General features: G+C 46.9%; 2 protein-coding genes across 2 annotated transcripts in view; one reads left to right on the top strand and one right to left on the bottom strand.

Annotated features, from left to right (window-relative positions):
* Nucleotides 1–7,832, bottom strand: part of ralgds (ral guanine nucleotide dissociation stimulator) — a 29,725-nt gene extending 21,893 nt beyond the window's left edge. Inside the window, 1 exon segment of the mRNA XM_065951938.1 lies at nt 5,534–7,832. Within this exon segment, the coding sequence (XP_065808010.1) occupies nt 5,534–5,725 (192 nt within the window). The 5' untranslated portion in view covers nt 5,726–7,832.
* The window catches only part of mmp11a (matrix metallopeptidase 11a), a 193,741-nt gene that overhangs the window by 58,496 nt on the left and 110,338 nt on the right, over nt 1–24,907 (top strand). The gene's annotated exons all lie outside the window — the stretch shown is intronic.

Below are 24,907 nucleotides of genomic sequence, written 5' to 3'. Positions count from 1 at the left end.
CTCCGTCCTCTAGCCGGGGTTTTTGTTTCACAGACGATAAGAAGAAGAGCGCTGGCTGTGTGCTCTGGAGCGTTTGTGCGCTGAGAAGAAAAGCTCTGCACGTCCGTCCTGTCGCTATGACAACAGTTTGTTGACATCGGCCGCTGTATTAGCGACACTGCTCCGTTACTTTTTACTGCATGTTTTATATTTGAGATCGTTTATTTCTTGATCAGACGCAGAGCGAGGAGGACGAGGAGACAAGAGACGGGAATATCTTCTATTCAGAAAAGAGCGACATTATTCCTTCCCTCCGGGATTACAGACGCTGCACGGTGTAATTATGTCATTCATCAGAGACTGCTGAGTCAGCGGCGAGGACAATCAGACCGTTATTGACAGACAGCGAGCTGTTTTTAGATCTTACAGTAACAACGTGTGTGTCTCTGATTTCACATCGACTTCTCCCTGAAACAGACGGGAAGCCTCTCAAACACAAAGATGGAGGAGGTGACTCCGTTGTGAGGTCAGTCTCCTGCAGGCCTCGCTCTGATGACCTCTGACCCCGATGAGCCGACTCTTTGAAGGTCTTAATGTCAACGGCCTCTTGAGACGCTCTCACTGAGCAGCCCGCTCTTTATTTAGCACCGTTTAAATGTCACTTTGGCGCCCTGATCCTGCTGCTCCTGAATGCACTTCCTGTTTGGGTTTTATTTTCTTCTTCTGTGTTAAAGACGTTCAGTCGGCTCCCGTGGAAATACGATTACATCTGAAACACGCTTACATAAATCTGCAAAACAGAAAAAAGCTCGATGATATCCAAACAGCTGAGATACACTGTTATCTGTTTCTAATCCAACAAACCAGCACGACCATATTTAGATTTTTAAGAGCTACAAACACTCAGGTGTTACACCGCACAGCTCAGGTGTTACAGCGCACAGCTCAGGTGTTACAGCGCACAGCTCAGGTGTTACAGCGCACAGCTCAGGTGTTACACCGCACAACTCAGGTGTTACAGCGCACAACTCAGGTCAACTCAGGTGTTACACCGCACAGCTCAGGTGTTACAGCGCACAACTCAGGTGTTACAGCGCACAACTCAGGTGTTACACCGCACAACTCAGGTGTTACAGCGCACAACTCAGGTGTTACACCGCACAACTCAGGTGTTACACCGCACAGCTCAGGTGTTACACCGCACAACTCAGGTGTTACAGCGCACAACTCAGGTCAACTCAGGTGTTACAGCGCACAGCTCAGGTGTTACAGCGCACAGCTCAGGTGTTACAGCGCACAGCTCAGGTGTTACACCGCACAACTCAGGTGTTACAGCGCACAGCTCAGGTGTTACACCGCACAACTCAGGTGTTACAGCGCACAACTCAGGTGTTACACCGCACAGCTCAGGTGTTACACCGCACAACTCAGGTGTTACAGCGCACAACTCAGGTCAACTCAGGTGTTACACCGCACAGCTCAGGTGTTACAGCGCACAACTCAGGTGTTACAGCGCACAGCTCAGGTGTTACAGCGCACAACTCAGGTCAACTCAGGTGTTACACCGCACAGCTCAGGTGTTACACCGCACAGCTCAGGTGTTACAGCGCACAGCTCAGGTGTTACACCGCACAGCTCAGGTGTTACACCGCACAGCTCAGGTGTTACAGCGCACAGCTCAGGTGTTACAGCGCACAGCTCAGGTGTTACAGCGCACAGCTCAGGTGTTACAGCGCACAGCTCAGGTGTTACACCGCACAGCTCAGGTGTTACAGCGCACAGCTCAGGTGTTACAGCGCACAGCTCAGGTGTTACAGCGCACCGTAAGGCGGTCCCGTGGGGCTAAAGACAACAAATGAACCTCATTAAACTCATCATACACTTTAAACACTCTTTAAACAAAAATAACTCCATCAACAAAGAAACACACTGACTGAGAGGCGTCTCCTGAACGCAGCACGGGGCGTTTAAAGCTCTGAGGCCAGGTGTACCTCGCTGAGTAATCAGAAGCTTCACCTGGGCAGAGGTACGGACTACAGGAGGGGAGAAGGGACAAACAGCACATGACAACAAACAGCCCTAACACATCTGAATCATATTGACCCAGATATGGGGGCGCTGGTGGTCCAGTGGTTAGTGTACAGAGGTTACAGTCCTCCAAGTGGACAGCCTGGGTTCAAATCCGACCTGTTGCTCCTTTCCAGCATGTACTCTCGATTTCAGACTCTACCCACCGTCCTGTCTCGACTATGAATGCATGAAAGCCCAAATATTAAAGGTGCAGTCAGCAGCATTTTGACTTGCAGCTTGTAAACTCAACATTCAAACGGGCTCATCGACCCCAGGAAGCTCGCACTCCCTGCAGGGCGTAGCGTGTTCGTTTACTGCGTGTATCTACCTAATTTCAGAGGTAAGATAACAAAGGAAACATCGTCATTATCTGAGGCTGCTCAGCGTCATATTTCTGTCAGAAGTCAGTAACTCGACCTGGGAGCAGACCTCCCTGAAAAGAAGGAACTTGATCCCCGTCATCGATATGATACAGTACGTACAGACTCCACTGTGAGTCCCCCCCCCCCCCCCCCGAAACATCCGCCCCACTGACCCTTTCTACTGTAACACAAGCACCTCGTCAAATATCCTCCACCTCAGCCTCCGGAGCGAGGAGGAGAAGAAAGGCTGCGATTGTGGAGGAAAGCCCTCGGCCTCTGCAGGACGGGGATTAAATGTTAGGTAACTGTGTTAGAGAGGACAGGATTAGATTAGAGAGAGAGGAGGAGGAGGAGGAGGGGGGGGAGGAGGAAGAAGAGGAGGAGGAAGAGGAGGAGGGAGGAAGAAGAGCAGGAGGAGGAAGAAGAGGAGGAGGAGGAGGAGGAGGAGGAGGAGGGGAGGGGGAGGAGGAAGAGGAGGAAGAAGAGGAGGAGGAGGAGGAGGAGGAGGAAGAAGAGGAGGAGGAGGAGGAAGAAGAGGAGGAGGAGGAGGAGAAAGAAGAGGAGGAAGAAGAGCAGGAGGAGGAAGAGGAAGAAGAGGAGGAGGAGGAGGAGGGGAGGGGGAGGAGGAAGAAGAGGAGGAGGAAGAGGGGGAGGGAGGAAGAGGAAGAGGAGGAAGAAGAGCAGGAGGAGGAGGAGGAGGAGGAAGAAGAGGAGGAGGAGGAGAAAGAAGAGGAGGAGGAGGAAGAAGAAGAGGAGAGGAGGAGGGAGGAAGAGGAAGAGGAGGAAGAAGAGCAGGAGGAGGAGGAGGGGGAGGAAGAAGAGGAGGAGGAGGAGAAAGAAGAGGAGGAGGAAGAGGAGGAGGGAGGAAGAGGAAGAGGAGGAAGAAGAGCAGGAGGAGGAGGAGGAGGAGGAAGAAGAGGAGGAGGAGGAGAAAGAAGAGGAGGAGGAGGAAGAAGAAGAGGAGGAGGGGGAGGAGAAAGAGGAAGAGGAGGAAGAAGAGGAAGAGGAGGAGGAAGACGAAGAGGAGGAAGAGGAAGAGGAAGAGGACTGCCTCTCAGGACACTCACACACAAAGAGGTTTTAAGAAGGTCTGTGATGAACAGACGATGAGTTCCTCTTAAAGTTAGTTCCTTAAAGACGATGACACGGCGTGTCTTTGAGTCGTCCTCGTTCGAGACGTTTACAGAGACTGAACATGAGGACACTCCTCCAGTGAACACAAATCTGACTCCACTCTCCACCTGAGGACGATGTGAGAGTGAGGACGGTGTGAGAGTGAGGACGATGTGAGAGTGAGGACGGTGTGAGAGTGAGGACGATGTGAGAGTGAGGACGGTGTGAGAGTGAGGACGATGTGAGAGTGAGGACGGTGTGAGAGTGAGGACGACGTGAGAGTGAGGACGACGTGAGAGTGAGGACGATGTGAGAGTGAGGACGGTGTGAGAGTGAGGACGGTGTGAGAGTGAGGACGGTGTGAGAGTGAGGACGACGTGAGAGTGAGGACGACGTGAGAGTGAGGACGATGTGAGAGTGAGGACGGTGTGAGAGTGAGGACGACGTGAGAGTGAGGACGGTGTGAGAGTGAGGACGACGTGAGAGTGAGGACGGTGTGAGAGTGAGGCTGCGACACGGGGAGCACGCCGGGAGGGCTCGGGGGTCGGGGGTCAGGGACTTGCTCGAGGAAGGACCCTTACACCTCTCCAGCTACCAGACCGACTTCTATATTCTGATCCGCACCGGGACTTGAACCTCCAGCTCCCAAACCAAGTCCCTACAGACTGTTATCAAAGATCTTTAAATGAAGACAAGATGGTCACTCGACTGGTGTTGATGCATCTCTGGAAAATGATGCTGCTTGTTGTAATCTGTGCAGCACACTCTCACCTCTAGTTTTCATCTTAGGCACGATTGCTCCCCCCTCCCCTCTCCCCCCTCCCTCCTCCCTTCTCCCTTCTCCCTTCTCCCCCCCTCCCCCCTCCCCTCTCCCCTCTCCCCTCTCCCCCCTCCCAACTGTTGATGTTTCTGTTTTTTCTGAGATGCTAACAACGTCCCTCTTCGTACGTCCACATCTACCCTGCAGCTCAGAGGATGAGGACTCGAGCCCAGTACCCGGGTAAAGTACGTTTGTGCACACTCTGATCAAATGAAAGTCATCAAAGTGTTCTCTGTTCCTGGCCCGAATCCCTCGTGTGACACACACACACACACACACACACACACACACACACACACACACACACACACACACACACACACACACACCAGTGTGACTCACTGACACCTGCACTAACACGAGTCTGTGACCGTGAGGAGTCCTGAGGTGAATAATCGTGCGTGCAGAGAGGAAGAAGTGAAACTGGTGAAAAGAGCAAGTCATCCTGTGAAAGTCGACTTGTGCCAACGTCTGAGGTGTCGTGTTACATAATCGATCTGAATATCTGAATATAAGTGTTACATCATCTCTTCTATTTACTGAACTTAAAGTGCGTCTCTCACATCGTTCAACTCTTTGGATAACATCTGCTGTCGATGCTTTGTTTACATACAATCTGCTCTATTTCTTACTTTCATTATCATCTATTTACACATGTTTGTTTGTGTTTTATCTTACTTATAATCACTTTTCTTCACGTTTTACATCTTCATGATCATGTATTACATTCTCTAACGCTCAAATCTCCCCCTCGTTGATGATTTAAATGCATCTTTACAGGTTTTAAAATGAAGGATGGCTTTATTTGACGTTTAAAACAAGAATTGATCTTCCTCTTTTATTTATTATTATTATTATTGATTTACTGAGTGATTTAATCATTTTAATGTAACTTAACTAGTTTGAAATGTCAGTAAATAGAATCAAAGTAATCATGACTATCTGTCCATGTCTTTAGTTTGAAGATTCTGATAAAAATGTTGTGTATTTGGTGGAAAACACCTTTTCAGGACTCTAACACACACTGCTCATCACTTTCGATCTTTACACTCTGGATCACTCGCGAACCCCACCCAGAAAGATCCCCCTTGAACACAACACAACAAACCGCATCATGTAACGGTCCTCTGCCGCCTCTCCGTCACCCTCCTCCCGCCCCAGCCTGCCGGTCCCCCCCCCCCCCCCTCACCTCCAGCAGCGGCAGGTCCGGGTCCAGGTGTGTGAAGCTGTGGAGGACCACCGGGCTCCGGTCCTGCTCCAGCTCCAGCCTCACCCCGTCCCATATGCTCCGCACCTTCCACGACGAGTCGAACATGTCGAGCAGCTGGCCCGGCCTGACGCTGTGCGCCTCCGTTTGCATCCCCGGGAGATGATAGACCATGGAGCCGCGGATCCGGTGTTCAGTCACAGCGACCGGAAACACATTTGATTATTTTACCGTTATTTCTTATTCCGTGTTTTCAAAGCGGAGTGTCGGTGCTGCGGCGGCGGCTCTGCTGTCTGAAGCGCTCAGGAGAATCATGACTCACACTGGGGCTTTTCTAAGCCACGCCCACTAAACAGTGCTGCCTTCAGGGTAATCGGAAATACTAATGACGAAGGAATCAATCACCGGTTCAATAACACTGTTTATACTTAGTGATGGATTATAAAGCAGCGGGGGTCGAGTCACCAAGAGGGGGAGTAGCCAGATGTTTATAAAATCATTTAAAATTTTATATTTCGCCCGTTGTTGGAAAATTATATACAAAAAATAGCTCAATTTTGAATAAAACCCGACCATTAAGTGAAATTAAAATTAAATGATTGTGTAAATTACATTTCGCTTGACGATTAATATGTTCTCACCAGACATCAATACATTTTTATCTTTTTTACCCTAACCCTTATATAGAATAAAGCTATTTTTAAATAAATATCCATCAACATATTTGTTTTCCTCTTCTTGTAAATCAAATTATTTAGATGTTTTAATTAAACAGAAAACACCTGATGTGAAAATCCGCCTCATGACATTTACAGAAGTCAAAGGACGAAGCATCGACCACACCGAGTGAGGGGGAGGAACTCACATTACAAATCTACGAGGGGTCCCTGAAGGCGGCGCTATGATGTCACGCCTGTGTGGGGAAATGATGGCGTCGTGTTGTTTTTGTTCTCACTATGGCAGCAGGCTGATGTGTACTTCACTGACCCTGCTGTCAGCTGAAAGTACACATGAACACTTTATAGGAGAAGAAGAAGAAGAAGAACTACAGCCACTTCCTGTTACAGAGTCTTCTTCTCTTAATACAACTCGACCACATTTAAGGCGACAGGATTCATTAAACTGCATTTAATGACTACTCTCATTTAAGGGATGGAGTTAAATCAGTGAGGTTTCTTATTGGTTGAATTGTTATGTCTTGTAGTTGACAGTTGTCTGCAGATTTGGCCGATATGAGAAAAAATAGACTTTATTGGTGGCAACGATCTGAATTTGGAAAAATAAAGAGTGCATATTAGCCATAAAACACAATCCCATTTCAGAGTGCAACAGGATCCTGTTTGTGAAAGTGTGTGTGTTTCAGCTTGTGTGTGTGGCATGACTCAACAACAGAGTCTAAAACAAGTGAATAACAAATCCAAGAGCATCATAAACCAACAAAGAAGCAGTCAAACTAAACAAACAAACAACAACATCCACTGAGCACAGAAAGCAACATGTTGTCATTAAAGGACAGAAATCCGACCACAAACACCCTCAGCGTCTGTTTTCTGCAGCTGTAAATAAGACAACAGTTCAGAAGCCTCCTGACTCAACGGCCAACGCTGCCCCCTGCTGGCTGAAAACAGGAACTGCTGTCCTCCCCTGCTCACTAAGAAGTTTATCATCTTAAAAAGACGCCTGCCAAGCTTTCAACGTGATTAAAGACTCAAATTAATTCAGGCCGTCTTAAAGGAGAAGAGCGAGTGTAAACAACACAAGTGAACACCACGGCGTCCGGGCGTCTGCAGCCCGTGTCTCAGATGATTAACAGATAACTTTAATGAACGTTAATGTCACAAAACAAGACAACACAGTGTAATCAGTGACAGCAGGAACAGGTGTGAAAGCGCCTTAGACAATTAAACAGAAACATCTGCTGCTCCAGCTGAGGCTGAATCCAAAACCACAAACACGTCTGACCTCAGCGGCCTCTCTCATCCAGGACGCCAAGCTGCTGCTGCTGCCTCTGCCACCACGCTAAAACCTGCAGCTGCTGGAGAACAAAACACACCGTGTGAGAGAGAGAGAGAGGGACAGAGAGAGAGAAACAACAGACGGTGTGTTTGTCTGCGTGTCAGTGGGAACATATCCACTCTTTATTCATTTAAACAGGAGTAAACTGAGTTTGTTTTGGACGACTTCCTGTGGTGGATCAATCCACATTTGGTGCTCCAGTGAGTTTTTGACCCAGCAGGAGGGAGTGGTTGAGATTAAGAAAAACGCTCTGAGTCTGTAACGTTTCTCATATCTGACAAACTGAGGGGCGTCCAAAACAGCCATGTGTGGGGGGGTCGTCTTAAAAGCGCCTACCTTCTCTGGTCCAAACAAATCCAGAGCATTCAGGAGCAGAATGTAAAGTTAGAAGGAGGACATACTGGCTGCTGCATTGTTGTCAGAGAAGCCAACACTTCAACATGTTTCCTTAATGATCAGAGAGTAAGATACCTTTATCATCTCACTGATTGGACCTTTAAGGAGAACAGAGATCACAGAATGTAACTTAAGGAGACAAAAACATCATCTCTGGTATCCGTTTTCCACAGAAACCTGTGTGGGAAGAAACACAGCAACGTGGTCCAACTTTTAGTCTGCTGAGATTTAACTAAAGCTCTGCTTCCATCTGCTGGAAATCAATACCAGGATGTTGTTCTGCTGCTGGCTGCTGCTCCGGCATGTTTTACTGTTCCCACAGGAGAGAGACGCTAACAGCCTCCTTTACTTTCCTACTCTACGCTCTGTCTCTAAAACACACACAAAGACACTCAGACAAACGCACATAAGGACGCTGAACACACCGAGGACGACTAAAGAACACGACGAGGTCAGGATGGTCAACAACATCCTGCAGCATGTTTCCATAATGATGAGAACAAACTTTACAGTGTCCACACCGAGGGGACCCTTTAGTCCAGATTAGTCGTCATGATAACAGGATTTTAAACTTTGATATGATTCTATTATAAACTTGATGTGCTGGACTTCTGCTTAGCTAGCTTCTTATATTGTATTATTTAAGTTGTTGTTAGTTCTGCTTTATTTCCTTGTTAATTGTTTAGCACCAACACACCAAGTCAAATTCCTTGTATGTGTAAATGTACTTGGCAATAAACCCCGATTCTGATTCTGATTCTGATTCTGTTCCCTTGGCGTCAAAATGAGCATCGATATTGTTAGATTTTTTAACTAGAATCAAATCAAGGTTTTACATTCTGGTATAAACCACCAACAGGATCCCTCGTGCACAGCCAGCCTACGTTCTCAGGAGGGGGTCGGTTGTAGGAACATGCAGTAAAAACATCAATGACTTCACTGTGAGCCAACAACACGTTTCACCCTCAGCTCCCTGGTACGGTGACCTCCCTACTCTGAAGTCTTCACAAAGTTTCTGAAAAGTTGTTGTTCTTCTGTCAGAAAGCCATTAAGCGACGCCCCCCCCCCACACGGCCCCCCCTCGGTGGCAGTGTTGGCGGCCTGTATAGCCGCAATGGGCAGCTGCCAGAAGCACAATGTTCCCCCGGAGCTCCTCAAACAATAAATCTGAAACAAATAAAAGCCAGAGGCCGAGCCAGACGTGGACAGAGTTACATAAGAGAGAGAAAATAACAGGCTAATAAAAAGCAGAATCCTCTCATTATAAATCATGGACCTCCAGATTAAAGCCTGATGAGCCTTTTGAAGACACAACAGAGGAGGGATTTATTTGAACATCCTCGGAGCTCAAACTTTCCTCCTATGATCGGCCAAAGTCTTTGTTTGTTTGTTTGTTTGTTTGTTTATTTGTTTGTTTGTTTTTGTGGGCTGAATATCGGGGTAGTCCTTGACTCTTGAAAAAAGAAAGCTTGTCCTCTTTCCACCTTCTGGTCACCTGAGAAAGGAGAGCGCCCATCAACATGAGTGACAGTTGTCATGGTAACAGAGCCTGACAGACTGAGTGGGAGGACAGCGGTACAAACAGAACGTCTCATGATTCTTGGACATAAGAGGGTCTTTCTACATTTCTCTGAAGCCCGGAGTGTGACTCGGCCCCCTCTGATTGGACGACAGCTCACAGGAGGAGAGAGGCTCACATCAGATGCTCGCTGAGACAATCAGAGTGGAGCGTTAAGTTCCCCCTGTCGTCTCAGCGTGACGGTCTCGTAACAGAATCCGACAGCCGAGCGAGGTCGGGACTCTGCGATGTTTCATGTCACTGTAATGAAGCTCGATGGGAGCAGATGAGAGTCTGAGACGCTTCTGCTGTCTGTTTCCAAACACACACTCAGCCAGTGGTGAAGCAGGACTCTGATTATAGCAGCTCTGTGTCACGTTTCACACAAACTCTGGACTTTTCCGGGGGGGGGGGGGGGGGGGGGGGGGGTTACTAGTCTGGAAAGTGAAATGAAGAAGTCTTTCATTTGTTCTTATTGTAACATTTACACAACATCATTTACTTCTTCCCCTTCCACATTTGAGAGCAACATGTCATAACAAATTTGCCTTCCATAAAAAATTTAAAAAACTTTTAAAAGTGCATGAGTATATCTTTTTACTCATTCTTGTAAATATACATAAAATTAGTCCAATGTCATATAAGACGTAGTATCATTAAAGGTCCCATATTCTTCTTCTTCTGGTTTTATATGCTCTTTAGTGTGTTTTCCAAGTGTCCTGTTCATGTTTAGTCACATCTATGAGCAAAAATTCAAAGTCCGCGGAAACGCGGCTTCTCCTACGTCCTCCTGTTAGCTGTAGCATTAGCTGCACGTAACGCTCGGTTCTAGCCCCCCTCCATAAAAATGTGTCAGTGCGGCGTCATGTCAGTGTGATATCACTGATCTAAGCCCATTGGCTCGTTGTGGCCCTGCAGCTCATGTTGCACGCCCGTTAACTTCTGTAGCACGCCCACGATATGCCGTAGCCTGCGGTAGCACAGTAGTGCTAAGGTGCTAATGTTTATGCTCCCCTCGGAGGCAAAGTGGCTGCATTCCCAATATGGTAAAAGGGGCGGGACATTTCCGAGAACCGTGCTGAGCAACTGACCAATAACGACAGAGCGGATCGGCAGACCAATCAGAGCAGACTTGGCCCACGTGGGGTCTAACAGTGTGGGCTCAACAGAGTGTAGCTGACGGACTCAGAGCGGAGACGGAGCAAGGAGGAGCAGTTCATGAAAACAGACACTTTTTAAAAACTTTATCTATTGTGAACGTACAAAAGTAGGAACATAGATTAAATATATGAACCCCAAAAAGGGCAGAATATGACCTCTTTAAAGGCTTTATATGTGATTTTTTGATCCAGCAGATGTCGCCCTTGAGCACCAGCATGAAACCAAAACAACTCACGCTGCATTGTTGTGTTAGCATGCTAATGCTAGCGATCTTTATTCTGCTGGTATCTTCACACTGCATGTAAATTTACCTGAAATGAGCGTGATCTAGAAACACAGTTAAGCAGTGAGTACAGTATGTTATTCTTCTTTTCTCTAGTCCCTCAATTAAACAACTTTTATACATGAGGGGAGGAGTCAGCCGGCCGTCCTGGCGATGTAAACAAAGTGAAGATAGGACTCTGAAAACTCTGAAAACATCACAGACAGTGGGACTCGGGTGTTACACCCATTGTAGACAGTCATGACTCACAGAGTTATTTTCAGAGGAGATACTTGATTTATATATTTAAGTGTGAAACATCACATATTAAGACTTTAAGTGAAATGAAATGTGTACATTTTTTTTATAGTTTTGAGGCTGTTGTATTATTTTGTGTTACTAGTTTTTGGTTGATTAGTGTGTGCGTGGCTGTTGCTACGTTATATACCTAACTAACCCCTGGTCTCTGTCACCCTTATTTTGAGGGTCACGACCTGAAAAGTTTGGGAACCCCCGCTCTAAACAACACACGTTAACATCACCTGACAACTGAAGTGAAACAAGAGATATTTAATAAAAACTGAGAGTTTTGAGCACTTGCGACCCTCATACAGCACACGCGACAATATTTTTATCACTAGAAACTGCAAAAAGACTTTGCCGGTGTTACGGTTTAAAGCGTGACCATGTTATCTGGTGACCTTCAGCCGAATGCGTCTGTGGTGGTGAGTAGTTTTTCATTAAAAACATATCTAATATCTAAGTATATTTGATATTATGATAAAACAAAAACTGAACAAAGTAAAATATCATCAGATAACATGGTCACTCTTTTCACCATAACACCAGAACGGTCCTGAGGCTAGACGAGTGTAGAACCACGGCTCTGAGGCAAACGGATCCATTTTTTAATTTGAGTGGGATTAATTCAGCCGTCCTCTGCTCCAGATTTAATAACATGATGTTTAAAAAGTGTTTTCACTCCTCTGTGATTTATAAAAACATCAGATGAACCTTTAGAGCAGCACGAAGGTAAACAGGGTTTTCAGTCAATAAGAAACTCTGCGGTCTTTGAACGAGCCGACTGACCTTTATGGTTACAGAAAGCGTTCTGACAGAGAAGTCAGGAGGTTCACTTCTTATCAGCGTGTCCTCACAGGAACGCTCAAACCACAAGGAGTCTGAAATCAGAGGAAAAAGGTCCAACCTGTCGGCGAGCTCTCCTCACTGTGCTGTAACAATCCTCTCCGTCCCAGCGTACGCCCGTCCTGACCAGCAGCCCGCAGGTCCACATCACGACTCCCACAAAAAAACCTCAGGATCCAAAATGTCCCCGCAGAAGACGGGCCCCCACAGCTTCCACTCCCCTCGTCTCAGATTGGATGAACCCCCCCGCCGACGCTCCGCTCGCACATATTTACTTTACCAGCTGAGTCAACAATGCCGGGAACGACACGAGAAAAGATTAACTCGATGGGTTAAAAGAGTTTCCAGAAGCTCCGCAGCAGCCGAGTCGTGTTGAGACACTGACGGAGAAACTGAAAGCTGCAGATGACTCAATAAAGAAACTAAATGAGGGAATCACCTTCACGCTCCGTGGTTAGTTCAGCTTCTCTCAAACTTCCCCACATGACACTACGACCATATCGAAAGCATTGTTGTTGCCTGAAGTTGGTGCGACATCACCGAGAGACAATAAAAAGTGCTCTGTCTGTTATTCCAGCTGACCGTTTTTAAGGAGTGGACTCACAGACGCTGACAGAAGAAATCTGATGAACCTGTCACAACCTGCCCGGACACTGCAGATGAAAATCAGGTTATGAGCTGACAGCAAGCACATGAAGGCAAACGTGTTGACTGAGATGTTGATTAATGAGAACGACCCGGGTGAAAGATTACATCATTAGGAATAATCTGTCACCTGAAGACAACTTTTAAAACTGTTCATCCGACCAAAACTCAAAAACTTACAGATATGCACAAACCATGACGCACTTTGAGGCTGCAGCTTGAACAGAACATGAGACAAAAGAACATCATCACCTCCAGGGCAGGTAGCTGTGACGGTGAGTTCTATGAAGGAGTATTGTGCAAGTGTGCAGAATGATCCTGAGGTTCAAGGATGAAGAAGCAGGGAGAAGATAAACACAACAGAGCAGTTAAAGGAGCAGTATGTAACTCTGACCCCTAGTGTTTAAAATGGGTACTGCAGTCCAGATTGAAAACATTATAGAGCGCTGTCTCCCCCCCCTCCTCTCTAGAGTAGATGCTCATGCAGGTCACCATGTGGTGGACTCTGAAGCTTCAGTGTTTATCCAGCTCTGCATGGGTCTGTAAACCTTTCTGTGTTCTAACCTCTCTCCATTTTTCAAAAGCATCTCCAATATTGATCCTAGTTTGAGCACGTTTCTGCTCGTGGAGCTTATTAGAAACATGCAGAGGCTTTTTAGGTCGGGTACAATCACTTCTATCTGAACCACTTCTCTTGACCGCTTCCATCACTGCAACACCTGTTGACCTGATAACTGCTCTCATATCTGACAAACAGAGGGGCGTCCAAAACGGCCGTGTGGGGGGTCGGCTTAAAAGCGCCTACCTTCTCTGGTCCAAACAAATCCAGAGCATTCAGGAGCAGAATGTAAAGTTAGAAGGAGGACATACTGGCTGCTGCATTGTTGTCAGAGTGTCTGAGGAGAGAGTTTTACGTCTTCCTTTACACATCCAGGGATTTAAATCTCCTGAGACAGTTTCCCAGTGACACACGGAGAGAGAAGAAGAAGCTTCTCATTCGCTCAGAGTGTTACAGCAGCAGCAGCAGTAGCTTCCTCTGACGGTCTCTGGATTTATCACCCAGCCTTTATTTCAGAGAGCAGAGCCAGTCGGGTGCTGCTCGGAGGTCCTGACATTTTAAAAAAGCTTTCTCATGCCAGCTGGGAGGTCAGCTCGGCTCTGAGGCAACCTGACAGAGAGAAAGAAACCAGCTCCTCTGTTTGTTTAGAAAATGTGGCCGTCTCTTCTGATTTGATCTCCTCTAATGGCTGCTTTTTTTTTTTTTTTTTCGTTTCTGGCTTTTTCTTTTGGAGTATTTCCGTCAGCAGCACAAATCACTGGTAGCATCTCGGCCTCTCTTCCATGATACCAAACAGGCTTAACAACCAGCTTCTTCTAAAAATACTCTGCTTTTGTCTAATGAGCTATGCAAGCCGCAAACTCCAAGCCCTCTAACTAGCTGTTTATTTGACCCCTGCCTGCCCTTTTTCTGCCCCCCCCCCCCTCCCCCCTTTGGACCTGATTGCTCGTTTCTGCTTCTGAACACCCGGTGAGTTCACATCATCAAGTTTTGTTGAGGCTTTTGGGATCAAGTGGGAGATAAGAGCGAGGGACAAACAGAACTCTGAGCGCCTCAGGAGAAGAAAGAATCTGCAAACTGTAGGAGTTGAAAACAATCCCAACGGGACAGGAGCGACGATGCAGCAAATTCAAAATGAAAATACAACTCCTTTAGTCAGACTTAATAAACTGCTGAAGGAAAATGCTCCTTCAGAAGATTTTTTATTTGTTGAATAAAGTCTCGGTGATGACATATGGCAGCAGCAGTCACTGAGCGTCTACAGCAACATTATCAACAGCTCTGCAGACGTCCGATACACTTCCTGCACGGCTGAGCGACACTTTGACAAACGCCATCGCTCGCCAGATGAGAGCTCAAACTTCTTACCATGTAAGGCCGTCAAAAAGTCATCAGATAACGGCCCCTCCTTCTGTCTTCTCTGACCCCACTCAGCGTCTTTGATGCTTTCATGCTTTCCAAACAGCCGCATGAATTCATGGAGAACTTACATTTTTAATTAACACCACCCGGTTACCACAGGCGGAGTCGTAGTGTTAATGAAAGGAAATAAAATAACAGAAGAGACAATAAGATGAAGTCCAAACCCGCAGAGGGACATTAAAGAACCATAATCATGAAACACGTGAGGAGTTATTAAAGTCCCTCCAGGGTTTCAAGGCTGATTTCTGATCTTTAGTCGTGGAGCTGCATGGCGGTGCGGATCTTAGCGCTGTCGCCTCACAGTGAGGAGGTTCCTGGTTTGAATCCCCGTCTGACAGGAGACTCTCTGTGAGGAGTCTGCATGTTCTCCCCGTACATGTGTGGGTTCTCTCCTGAGTGAAGCCTGAGTGACGTCACCCGGCTGTTCCTGCAGGAGGCGCTGGAGTCCCATCGATGGCGGTCTCCATGCTGGAAATGCTGTCTCAGTCTAACTTTCAGTCAACCTAACGACAGGCTGAGAGCTGGAGCTGAGGCGGGTTTTAAACCTCCTGACAAACCGTTACACCGCGCCCACCTGTCAATCAGGTCAGCTACACGCCTTATTGTGAATAACTCTTATCCTTCATCAAATCAAAACTGATGAGTCATCAAAACATTCATCCCCCGTACAGTGTGTGTCCATCCAGACATGAGCTAATCACACCTATTTGGTTTTTTGAACCAGGCTGTAAACATGTTCATCTCTGCTGTAAAAACAGGCTTTTTAGAATGGGTGTGTATGTGACTTCCTGTGCTGCTGCAGCCAGCCTCTAGTGGACACTCCAGGAACTGCAGCATTTTACACTTAAGCATCAACCTTATTTTTCAAGACCAGAGGATGCAGCTTGAGTTTACCTGCAATTTTTGGTGTTTAAAAACTAAGACTGACCCGATACTGGACGTCTAGGACTTCTATTTGTACTGGGACCATATTCTGGTGTTGAGAGAACGCTACCCAGCACGGTGAGAACACACACCCTCAGTGTGTAACACAGAGCGCTTGTTGTAAATCAGCAGCATGCGAGCTCAAACTGAGATCATCCTGACATCATGTTGTCCTCACAGAGATGACAAAGCTCCTCCACAGACACTCCAGACTTTATATAAACCACTGTTTGCACCAAAGGATGACACTGAGGTGGGTTTTCAGTCCCATCCCAACCCAATCCCACAAGAATAATCCTGTGTCATCCCACTGCTCTCCATTTGGCAACTCATGTTTAACAAAACCGTTGAATCTCGTCTTCTTTTCAAGCCTGCTTTGCCACTCGTCCCCTAATCTCTGCTGTACATGACAATGAAGAGACGTGTTTTACAAACAGTGTCGCTCTGCTGTCACTCTCCTGGACTTTGTTAGTATGTCTGACATGCCCATAGATCTGTCAGTTGAACAGACGGATCATTATTCCTAACTGCAGCTCTCATCAGTTAAACCTGCTTTCTCTGAATCCATTGTTTTTTGATTTATGTGACGGCTGCAGCTTGACCATGATCGACGCTGTTGCCAAGTGGAAACCTGCAGTGTTTAAAAATGAAGCTGATGCTGAAGTGTAAAATCCTACAGTTCCTGGAGTGTCCACTAGAGGCTGGCTGCAGCAGCACAGGAAGTCACATACACACCCATTCTAAAAAGCCTGTTTTTACAGCAGAGATGAACATGTTTACAGCCTGGTTCAAAAAACCAAATAGGTGTGATTAGCTCATGTCTGGATGGACACACACTGTACGGGGGGTGAATGTTTTGATGACTCATCAGTTTTGATTTGATGAAGGATAAGAGTTATTCACAATAAGGCGTGTAGCTGACCTGATTGACAGGTGGGCGCGGTGTAACGGTTTGTCAGGAGGTTTAAAACCCGCCTCAGCTCCAGCTCTCAGCCTGTCGTTAGGTTGACTGAAAGTTAGAGACAGCATTTCCAGCATGGAGACCGCCATCGATGGGACTCCAGCGCCCCCTGCAGGAACAGACGGGTGACATCACTCACGCTTCGTCCAATAATATTTAGAGGTTGCACATGACCTACAACATGCACGTTCAACTAGCAAAAACATACAACAGCTGACAGAAATCCTCTATCCTCTATTCATTTACTTGTCTATATACTGTTCTATTGTTACCATGACTCCCGCTCCCCTCAGCTCCCGTTTACTTTTTTCCTGTCCCGTCCCAATCCCGTGATTATTAATGAAATCCATTCCTGTGAAGTCAGCCTCTAGTCTGCACACATTGCTGGTTTCTCTTTCATGACATGCACTGACTTTTTATTCAAACCATGATCACCGGGTCTGATGAAGACGGTCAGCGCGGGGAGAGAGAGAGGGAAGTGACTCGGATTGACCCCAGAGAAAAATTCAGACCACTTGAAACCGGATCAGGCACACGCACAGCGAGTGTGAGAAAGAGAGAGAAAAGCAACAGCAAACAGCTGACAGCACAGCAGAGGCTCACATCAAATTAAATATTATTATTAGAGCTCATTTCACACGACGACGTGACCTCAGGTGCTCCTCAGGTGTGATTAAAAAACCGTTCAGGGTTCCTCAGTGGAAACAAAATTTGTACTCTTCAGACTTCAGACTCCACATGTGGACAGTTTATAAGTGGAATTAACTGCCTAACAGAGCGTCATTTGTCCAATCTGGGTAACTGCATTTGAATGCATCACTGGTCAACTTCAAACAATCTGGGCTTGGAACTGTCTAGACTTTTGGTTTGACCTGATAACTGCTCTCATATCTGACAAACCGAGGGGTGTCCAAAACGGCCGTGTGGGGGCGTGTCTTAAAAGCGCCTACCTTCTCTGGTCCAAACAAATCCAGAGCATTCAGGAGCAGAATCTAAAGTTAGAAGGAGGACATACTGGCTGCTGCATTGTTGTCAGAGAAGCCAGCACTTCAACATAGCATGTTTCCTTAATGATCAGAGAGTAAGATACCTTTATCATCTCACTCTCTACACAGCTCACTGATTGGACCTTTAAATAATAAAGTTGTCATTTATTGTAGTATTTAGTGGCAACAAAGAACAGTGAAAACCAAACACTTCAGTATAAGATAGAGAGAGTAGAACTCTGCAGGCTGTGGCAAATAAAAAGAATGAGCTTTGATGAATAACAATGTTGATTAAATGTCAACAACAGGGGCGCACTGGTGGTGCAGTGACAGGGCGCGTGTGCTGAGACTCTCGTCTCGAGCGGTAGGCCCGGGTTCACCTCCACCTGTGGCCCCTTTCCACATGTCATTCCTCTCTCTCTCTCTCTCTCTCTGGTTTCAGACTCTATCCACTGTCCTCTCTCTCTCTGGTTTCAGACTCTATCCACTGTCCTCTCTCTCTCTGGTTTCTGACTCTATCCACTGTCCTCTCTCTCTCTGGTTTCAGACTCTATCCACTGTCCTCTCTCTCTCTGGTTTCAGACTCTATCCACTGTCCTCTCTCTCTCTCTGGTTTCAGACTCTATCCACTGTCCTCTCTCTCTCTGGTTTCAGACTCTATCCACTGTCCTCTCTCTCTCTCTGGTTTCTGACTCTATCCACTGTCCTCTCTCTCTCTCTCTGGTTTCTGACTCTATCCACTGTCCTCTCTCTCTCTGGTTTCAGACTCTATCCACTGTCCTCTCTCTCTCTCTGGTTTCTGACTCTATCCACTGTCCTCTCTCTCTCTCTGGTTTCAGACTCTATCCACTGTCCTCTCTCTCTCTGGTTTCAGACTCTATCCACTGTCCTCTCTCTCTCTCTGGTTTCTGACTCTATCCACTGTCCTCTCTCTCTCTCTGGTTTCAGACTCTATCCACTGTCCTCTCTCTCTCTCTCTGGTTTCAGACTCTATCCACTGTCCTCTCTCTCTCTCTCTGGTTTCAGACTCTATCCACTATCCTCTCTCTCTCTCTGGTTTCTGACTCTATCCACTGTCCTCTCTCTCTCTGGTTTCTGACTCTATCCACTGTCCTCTCTCTCTCTCTGGTTTCTGACTCTATCCACTGTCCTCTCTCTCTCTCTGGTTTCTGACTCTATCCACTGTCCTCTCTCTCTCTCTCTCTCTGGTTTCTGACTCTATCCACTGTCCTCTCTCTCTCTGGTTTCTGACTCTATCCACTGTCCTCTCTCTCTCTGGTTTCTGACTCTATCCACTGTCCTCTCTCTCTCTGGTTTCTGACTCTATCCACTGTCCTCTCTCTCTCTGGTTTCTGACTCTATCCACTGTCCTCTCTCTCTCTCTCTGGTTTCAGACTCTATCCACTGTCCTCTCTCTCTCTCTGGTTTCAGACTCTATCCACTGTCCTCCCTCTTAATTAAAGGCACGAAAAGCCCAAAAATAAATCTAAAAAAAAAAAAAAATGTCAACAACAACAAGGACAACAGCTGAAGGTTTTTCTTTAAACAGCTGTCACTGGATCACTTTCACTGAGCGAGCGCTGTGGGATTACTACAAACACGACCAAACATGTTAAATATCAGAGGGCACAAACTGCAGGGAGACGGTAACCAAGGTGTGTAAGACACACACACACACACACACACACACACACACACACACACACACACACACACACAAACAACGCTGACTGAACCAAAGGCCGGCAGCTCTTTGTTTCGATGCTTCCAGTTGGAAAACTAGCAAAAACAAAATAGCACAAACTTGACAAACAGCAAGTTCCCCTGTGAGGAAAAACAACCATCACTCAGTCCGTCATGAAGAGACACTTTTTAAATCTGATGGCAAAAAGCAACACCAGGTAGAGCTCATCTCACCCTGAGTGAGGATATTAGGGGGGGGGGGGGTCCATCAGATAAACAGCAGAGAAGACGCTTTAACCAGAGGAGGGTTAGGCTGGCTGGTTAGGCAGATATCATAAAGACAAATTAAGGCATGAAAGCCCAAAAGAAAATCTTCAAAATGAATCATCAAATTCAACGTCCGTTTCCTCCGGTCTTAGTAGAAACTGCGGATCAGGAAAGGGCTGAACAGCTAAACCAGCGCTAACAACATTAGCTACGCTTTTAGCCCTTCAGTGTTTTCGTTCACGAGGTTTCTACCTGAAGCCGAATGATCCACAGAGGTCTCTGAGTAGACCCCGACCGATGTGACAATTTTGGGGCCGATACCGATATTAGGAAGAGAATAAAAAATAGCGATATGTCGGCCGATATCTTTCTTAGAGCCCTCGGATATCAAACACTTGTGGAAAAGATATTTAATGAAGACAAGATGGTCACTCTGCTGGAAAATAACTGAGCATGAACGTGCATCAGCGCTCGGCTCTCTGCAGAGTGATGATGTTTGTTGTAATCCATACAGCGCCCTCTGCTGGTGACAGAGAACTGCTAGTGAAATACAATGAAACTCAAATGAAATGCTATCTGACTGGTGAATAAATCGAGTCACATCGGCTCTTATCTGAAATAAAATTAGCCGATGCTGATAGCCACTTGATATGCTGATAAATGGGTCGGGGTCTGCACTGATTCAAACTGTTACAGGAAGTAAAAACACAGAATGAAACACTCTGTTTCTCTGACTTTGTGTTGGAGGCACGCTGCAGCTAACTCGAGTGCAGCTTATTTTTCACCGAACCTCCAGACGTCCAGCAGCTAGAAGTCCTTGATGTGGTTCAATGGTGTAGAATGAGTCAAAGTGAGGAAGACGTGCCTCGAGACAGAAACAGAAAGAAGTCAGCTGGAGACGTTTTAATGTCCCGCAGCGAGCATCGAAATCTGCAGACTGACCGGCTGGAGAACACAACCTTTATTAATGCAAGGAGTCACACACACACACACACTCACACACACACAGACACACACACACACACACACACACACACACACACACAGAGACACACACACACACACACACACACACACACACAGACACACACACACACACACACACACACACACACACACACAGACACAGACACACACACACACAGAGACACACACACACACACACACACACACACACACACACAGACACACACAGAGACACACACACACACACACACACACACACACAGACACACACACACACACACACACACACACACACACACACACACAGACACACACACACACAGAGACACACACACACACACACACACACACACACACACACACACAGACACACACAGAGACACACACACACACACACACACACACACACACACACAGACACACACACACACACACACACACACACACACACACAGACACACACAGAGACACACACACACACACACACACACACACACACAGACACACACACACACACACACACACACACACACACACAGACACACACACACACAGAGACACACACACACACACACACGACACACAGACACACACAGAGACACACACACACACACACACACACACACAGACACACACACACACACACACAGACACACACACACACACACACACACACAGTCACACACACACACAGACACACACACACACAGACACACACACACACACACACACAGACACACACACACACACACACACACACACACACACACACACACACACACACACACACACACACACTCACTCACACAATAAATAGTTCCAATCTGCTGTGCAGGGTACAGAATGTAACTCCTGACTGAACAGAAACACATGCACCTACAATTCAATGTATGTCTTCAGACACGCCCACACATACATGACTGAATCCTAATGGTCAAACACACACTGCGTGGTCGTAAACACACACACACACACACACACACACACACACACGAGCAGAGGGAGCTCTCTGTGGGAGTGGGAGCTCACCAGATCGTCCAGGATGCTGACGGGGAAATCAAACATGCACATCTTGACGGGCTGAGCGAGGGCTCTGTGCAGGCTGAACAGGGACTTGGAGTCCATGGTGCACCCTGAACGCATCACACCCAGCTGCCGCGTGCCAGCTTTCCAAACAAACAAGCACCAAAATAAAAAAATAAAAATAAAACAATAAAACAAAAAAAAATCAATAAGGATCCCCCCCGAGCCGGCTGCTCGCTGCTCTGCCTTTCAGAGAAACACTGCGAGGAATCCGTCCACCTCTACCTCCTTCCTCCCCCACCTCCTCCTCCTCGCTTTCCAAGCCACAACAACCCCTCCTTTCCCTCCCTCCCCCTTCCTCTTCCTCTTCTCGTCTTCCCTCTTCTAGTCCCTCACCAGGGAGCGTCTTGGCCGTCAGCAGCTGCTCTCTCTTCTTTTCCGTCTTCAGGAGGTATTGCCCAACACTCAGCTGTCGTGCCTGAGCTGCAGCCTGTTTGCTTTCTCTCTCCTGGTTCTCTGTGACGCTCAGGCTGAGGTGCTCACACTCGCCTCTGAGCTGCATACAAACTAAAAGGTACACAGAGGGGTTCGGAGTCTCTGCCGCTTCATTATGCAGCAGCGATTTGATCAGAGACGGACTGTCTGAAGCAGGTCGACTGCTCCCCCTCTCTTTAACGCTGCTGGTTAACGTGAGAGTTACCGACCCCTCACAGGAAAAGTGTTTGCTTTTGAGAATTTCAGCTGGGAGGAGAAAAGTCTGAAAATCCTCCAGCTGCTGTGGATCTGTCTCTCTCCTTTCTATTGAGGGATGATTCAGTCTGAGATGATGTTTAGTACATCAGGGTCAGAGTGTTTCTGCACCTGTCGTCGACTCAGAACCACCTGTCAATCAAACAGAGTGGGCGGTTCTTTCTGAAGATTTCTGAAGATGAAAAGCGTTTTATATGACGAAGCATCCTCACCTTGATTTGAGTCCTTTGTTACTTTGCTGCGTCTTTTACAGAATCAGATTTCTTCCTCGTGTCACACGTGATAGAAACGTGTTTACAGCCCGGGTCTAAACATCCACGTCGGCGTCGATAGCTGATGTCTTTATTGGTACAAACTGTACTCATCTGTTTTGACAGTTTCCACAAGTCTACGTGACCATTGACGGTTTAACTGGACTACTGTCTTTACTGTCGCCTCGTGGAGATACAGGTCATCATTCTGACTTTACATTTTGACCTACTAAAGGTGCTTCAGGTCGGGAAATTCTAGAAACAGAAACCGATGTACCTGAGACGTTGTTTCACGAATCTTCTGCATGTTTCAGACTGAAGTTTGATTTGAGATTCATCATCCAGGTAACGTGCACTGGATCCAGATCTTTGGATTTGTCTGCCTGTGTTTGAACTTTCACCCGCGACAATCTAAATATTTTCAGTTTCATGTCTTCTCTGCTGTGTTCAGAGAAACATCTCCCCCCCTCCGACCTGACTTTGACATTCTGATCTTTTCTCCTCTTTTATCTTTGCACCCAGCTGAACCTGAAGGCCCCCCGACATCCTCCTGCAAACTCTCAGAAATGTAGGTCACAGCTTTTTACCTCAAACGGCTGAAACCGTGACAGAGAGGAAGTTAAGTTTGCTCCGACCTGAAAGAAACTCTGAAAGCATGTCAGTGTTTTTGTCTGAGGTTTTCTTGTTGTTATCTCACCTATCACTCGAGCTGCTCTGACTGCTTTGTGTTTCATCATTGTGCAAATGTACCAGAACGACACAGTCAACAACCAGGCTGTGCAATTATTGACCACGTCTGAGGGGAAATATATATCAAATAAAACCCTGAGATGCTGAGAAATGTGCTCTCACATTCCTTCCTTTTACGGCTTCTCTCAGCAAATATTTGCATATTCAGAGGACAGTCAGAGGAAATATTTTAAGTGCTGTTTTGGCTCCAAGTCTGAGCCTGAATTCTTCAGAAACAAAGGCAGAATTTCCGCCCTGATTCAGATGCAAATGGTGTCCGATGTTGTGATTTAAGATGAAGCGCTTTAAAGACGGAGACAGTAGAAGAAGAAGAGGAGCACGCAGCTGAAGAGAGAGAGAGAGAGAGAGAGAGCGAGAGAGCGAGAGAGAGAGGGCCTGAAACACCGCTGGGAACTGCTTTCAGATGCAGAGGCCGTCCCACGGATGAATACTGTAGGAGAGACGTTGTCATGGAAACAGGGAGGCAAAGCCGGCTCTTCATAGGGCTACATAAGACTGAACCCCCTCCCCCCCTCCTGCACTCCTCCCTTCCTCCTCCACAGATACCCGGGGCCAGGACGGGAAGTGGGACTGGAACCTGCAGGTCCGCTTCCCGTGGACTGGGACAAAGGCAGGACGGGGCGGTGCAGGTACACATGGGGTCAGTTCATCATCATCATCATCATCATCATCGCAGCGCTGCGGCGTGGTGATCTTATCTGACAGTAATGAGGTGTGACAGCAGCTCTCAGGAGGATACCATCAACAAGCACACGGCCAGAAGAAGAATCAGGATGTTCAGACGCTCTGTGCAGAGAGCGTCACACTGCTCAGATTTCATCTTTCTTTATTGTCACTGCAGCTCTTTGATGCTACTGAACAGCCGCCGCCGCCGCCGCCGCTCTGTAAGGTCGCCAGTTTCACTTAAAGGAGGAGTCAGCCCATTCAAACTGGGCTCATCACTATCAGACGCTCAGTGCAGGATTAGCGCTACGTTTACTGCTTGTACCTACACTGCAGGCTACCTGAGAATATCACATTAGCCATGGAAAAGACCGATAACTTAGCACACTAACCGCCGTGTGGTCGGCGCCTGCCTGTCCAACAGAAAGCAGACCAACTCCACATCGCTCTTCATCCCCGAGCCGCTCCTGAAGAGCCTGAAAGTTGCTGTAAACCAACCCAAGGTTGACCCTCGGATTGGAGAGAGCTTTATATTTACTCTTCTTTGCTGCTATGCCATATCCACGGTCTGAATGTCGTCCATTTGTTTTTGGCTATTTACCAGCAAACCGTCCCAAAATGGTGTAGTGAGTAGCCGCATCAGGAAGAAGGTAAAGGTTTGAGGAAGTCTCCTGGTATCGAGCTGTTTGTATTTATGAAGATCAACGTGTTGTCTTATTAAACTCTTCAGCTTTCATTCAGAGAACAGGAGGAAAGATTCCAGCTCAAATACTTTAACTCACATGTTACTAAAGATGTGTCATTTACTCTCCGAGCAGCAGGAAGAACCTTGAGAAGCTTCACATTCGCCTGCTGATTAGATGAAAAAAATAACAAAATAGCACAAGAAGCTAAATCTTTTAGAGAGTGACGCTCAGAGAATTCAGAATAACCACAAATATAAAGATAAAGAACAGCCCGGGCTACT

Source organism: Labrus bergylta, chromosome 2 (genome assembly GCF_963930695.1).
Source record: "Labrus bergylta chromosome 2, fLabBer1.1, whole genome shotgun sequence".
Taxonomy (NCBI): domain Eukaryota; kingdom Metazoa; phylum Chordata; class Actinopteri; order Labriformes; family Labridae; genus Labrus; species Labrus bergylta.
This window is presented reverse-complemented; position numbering and strand designations above follow the sequence as displayed.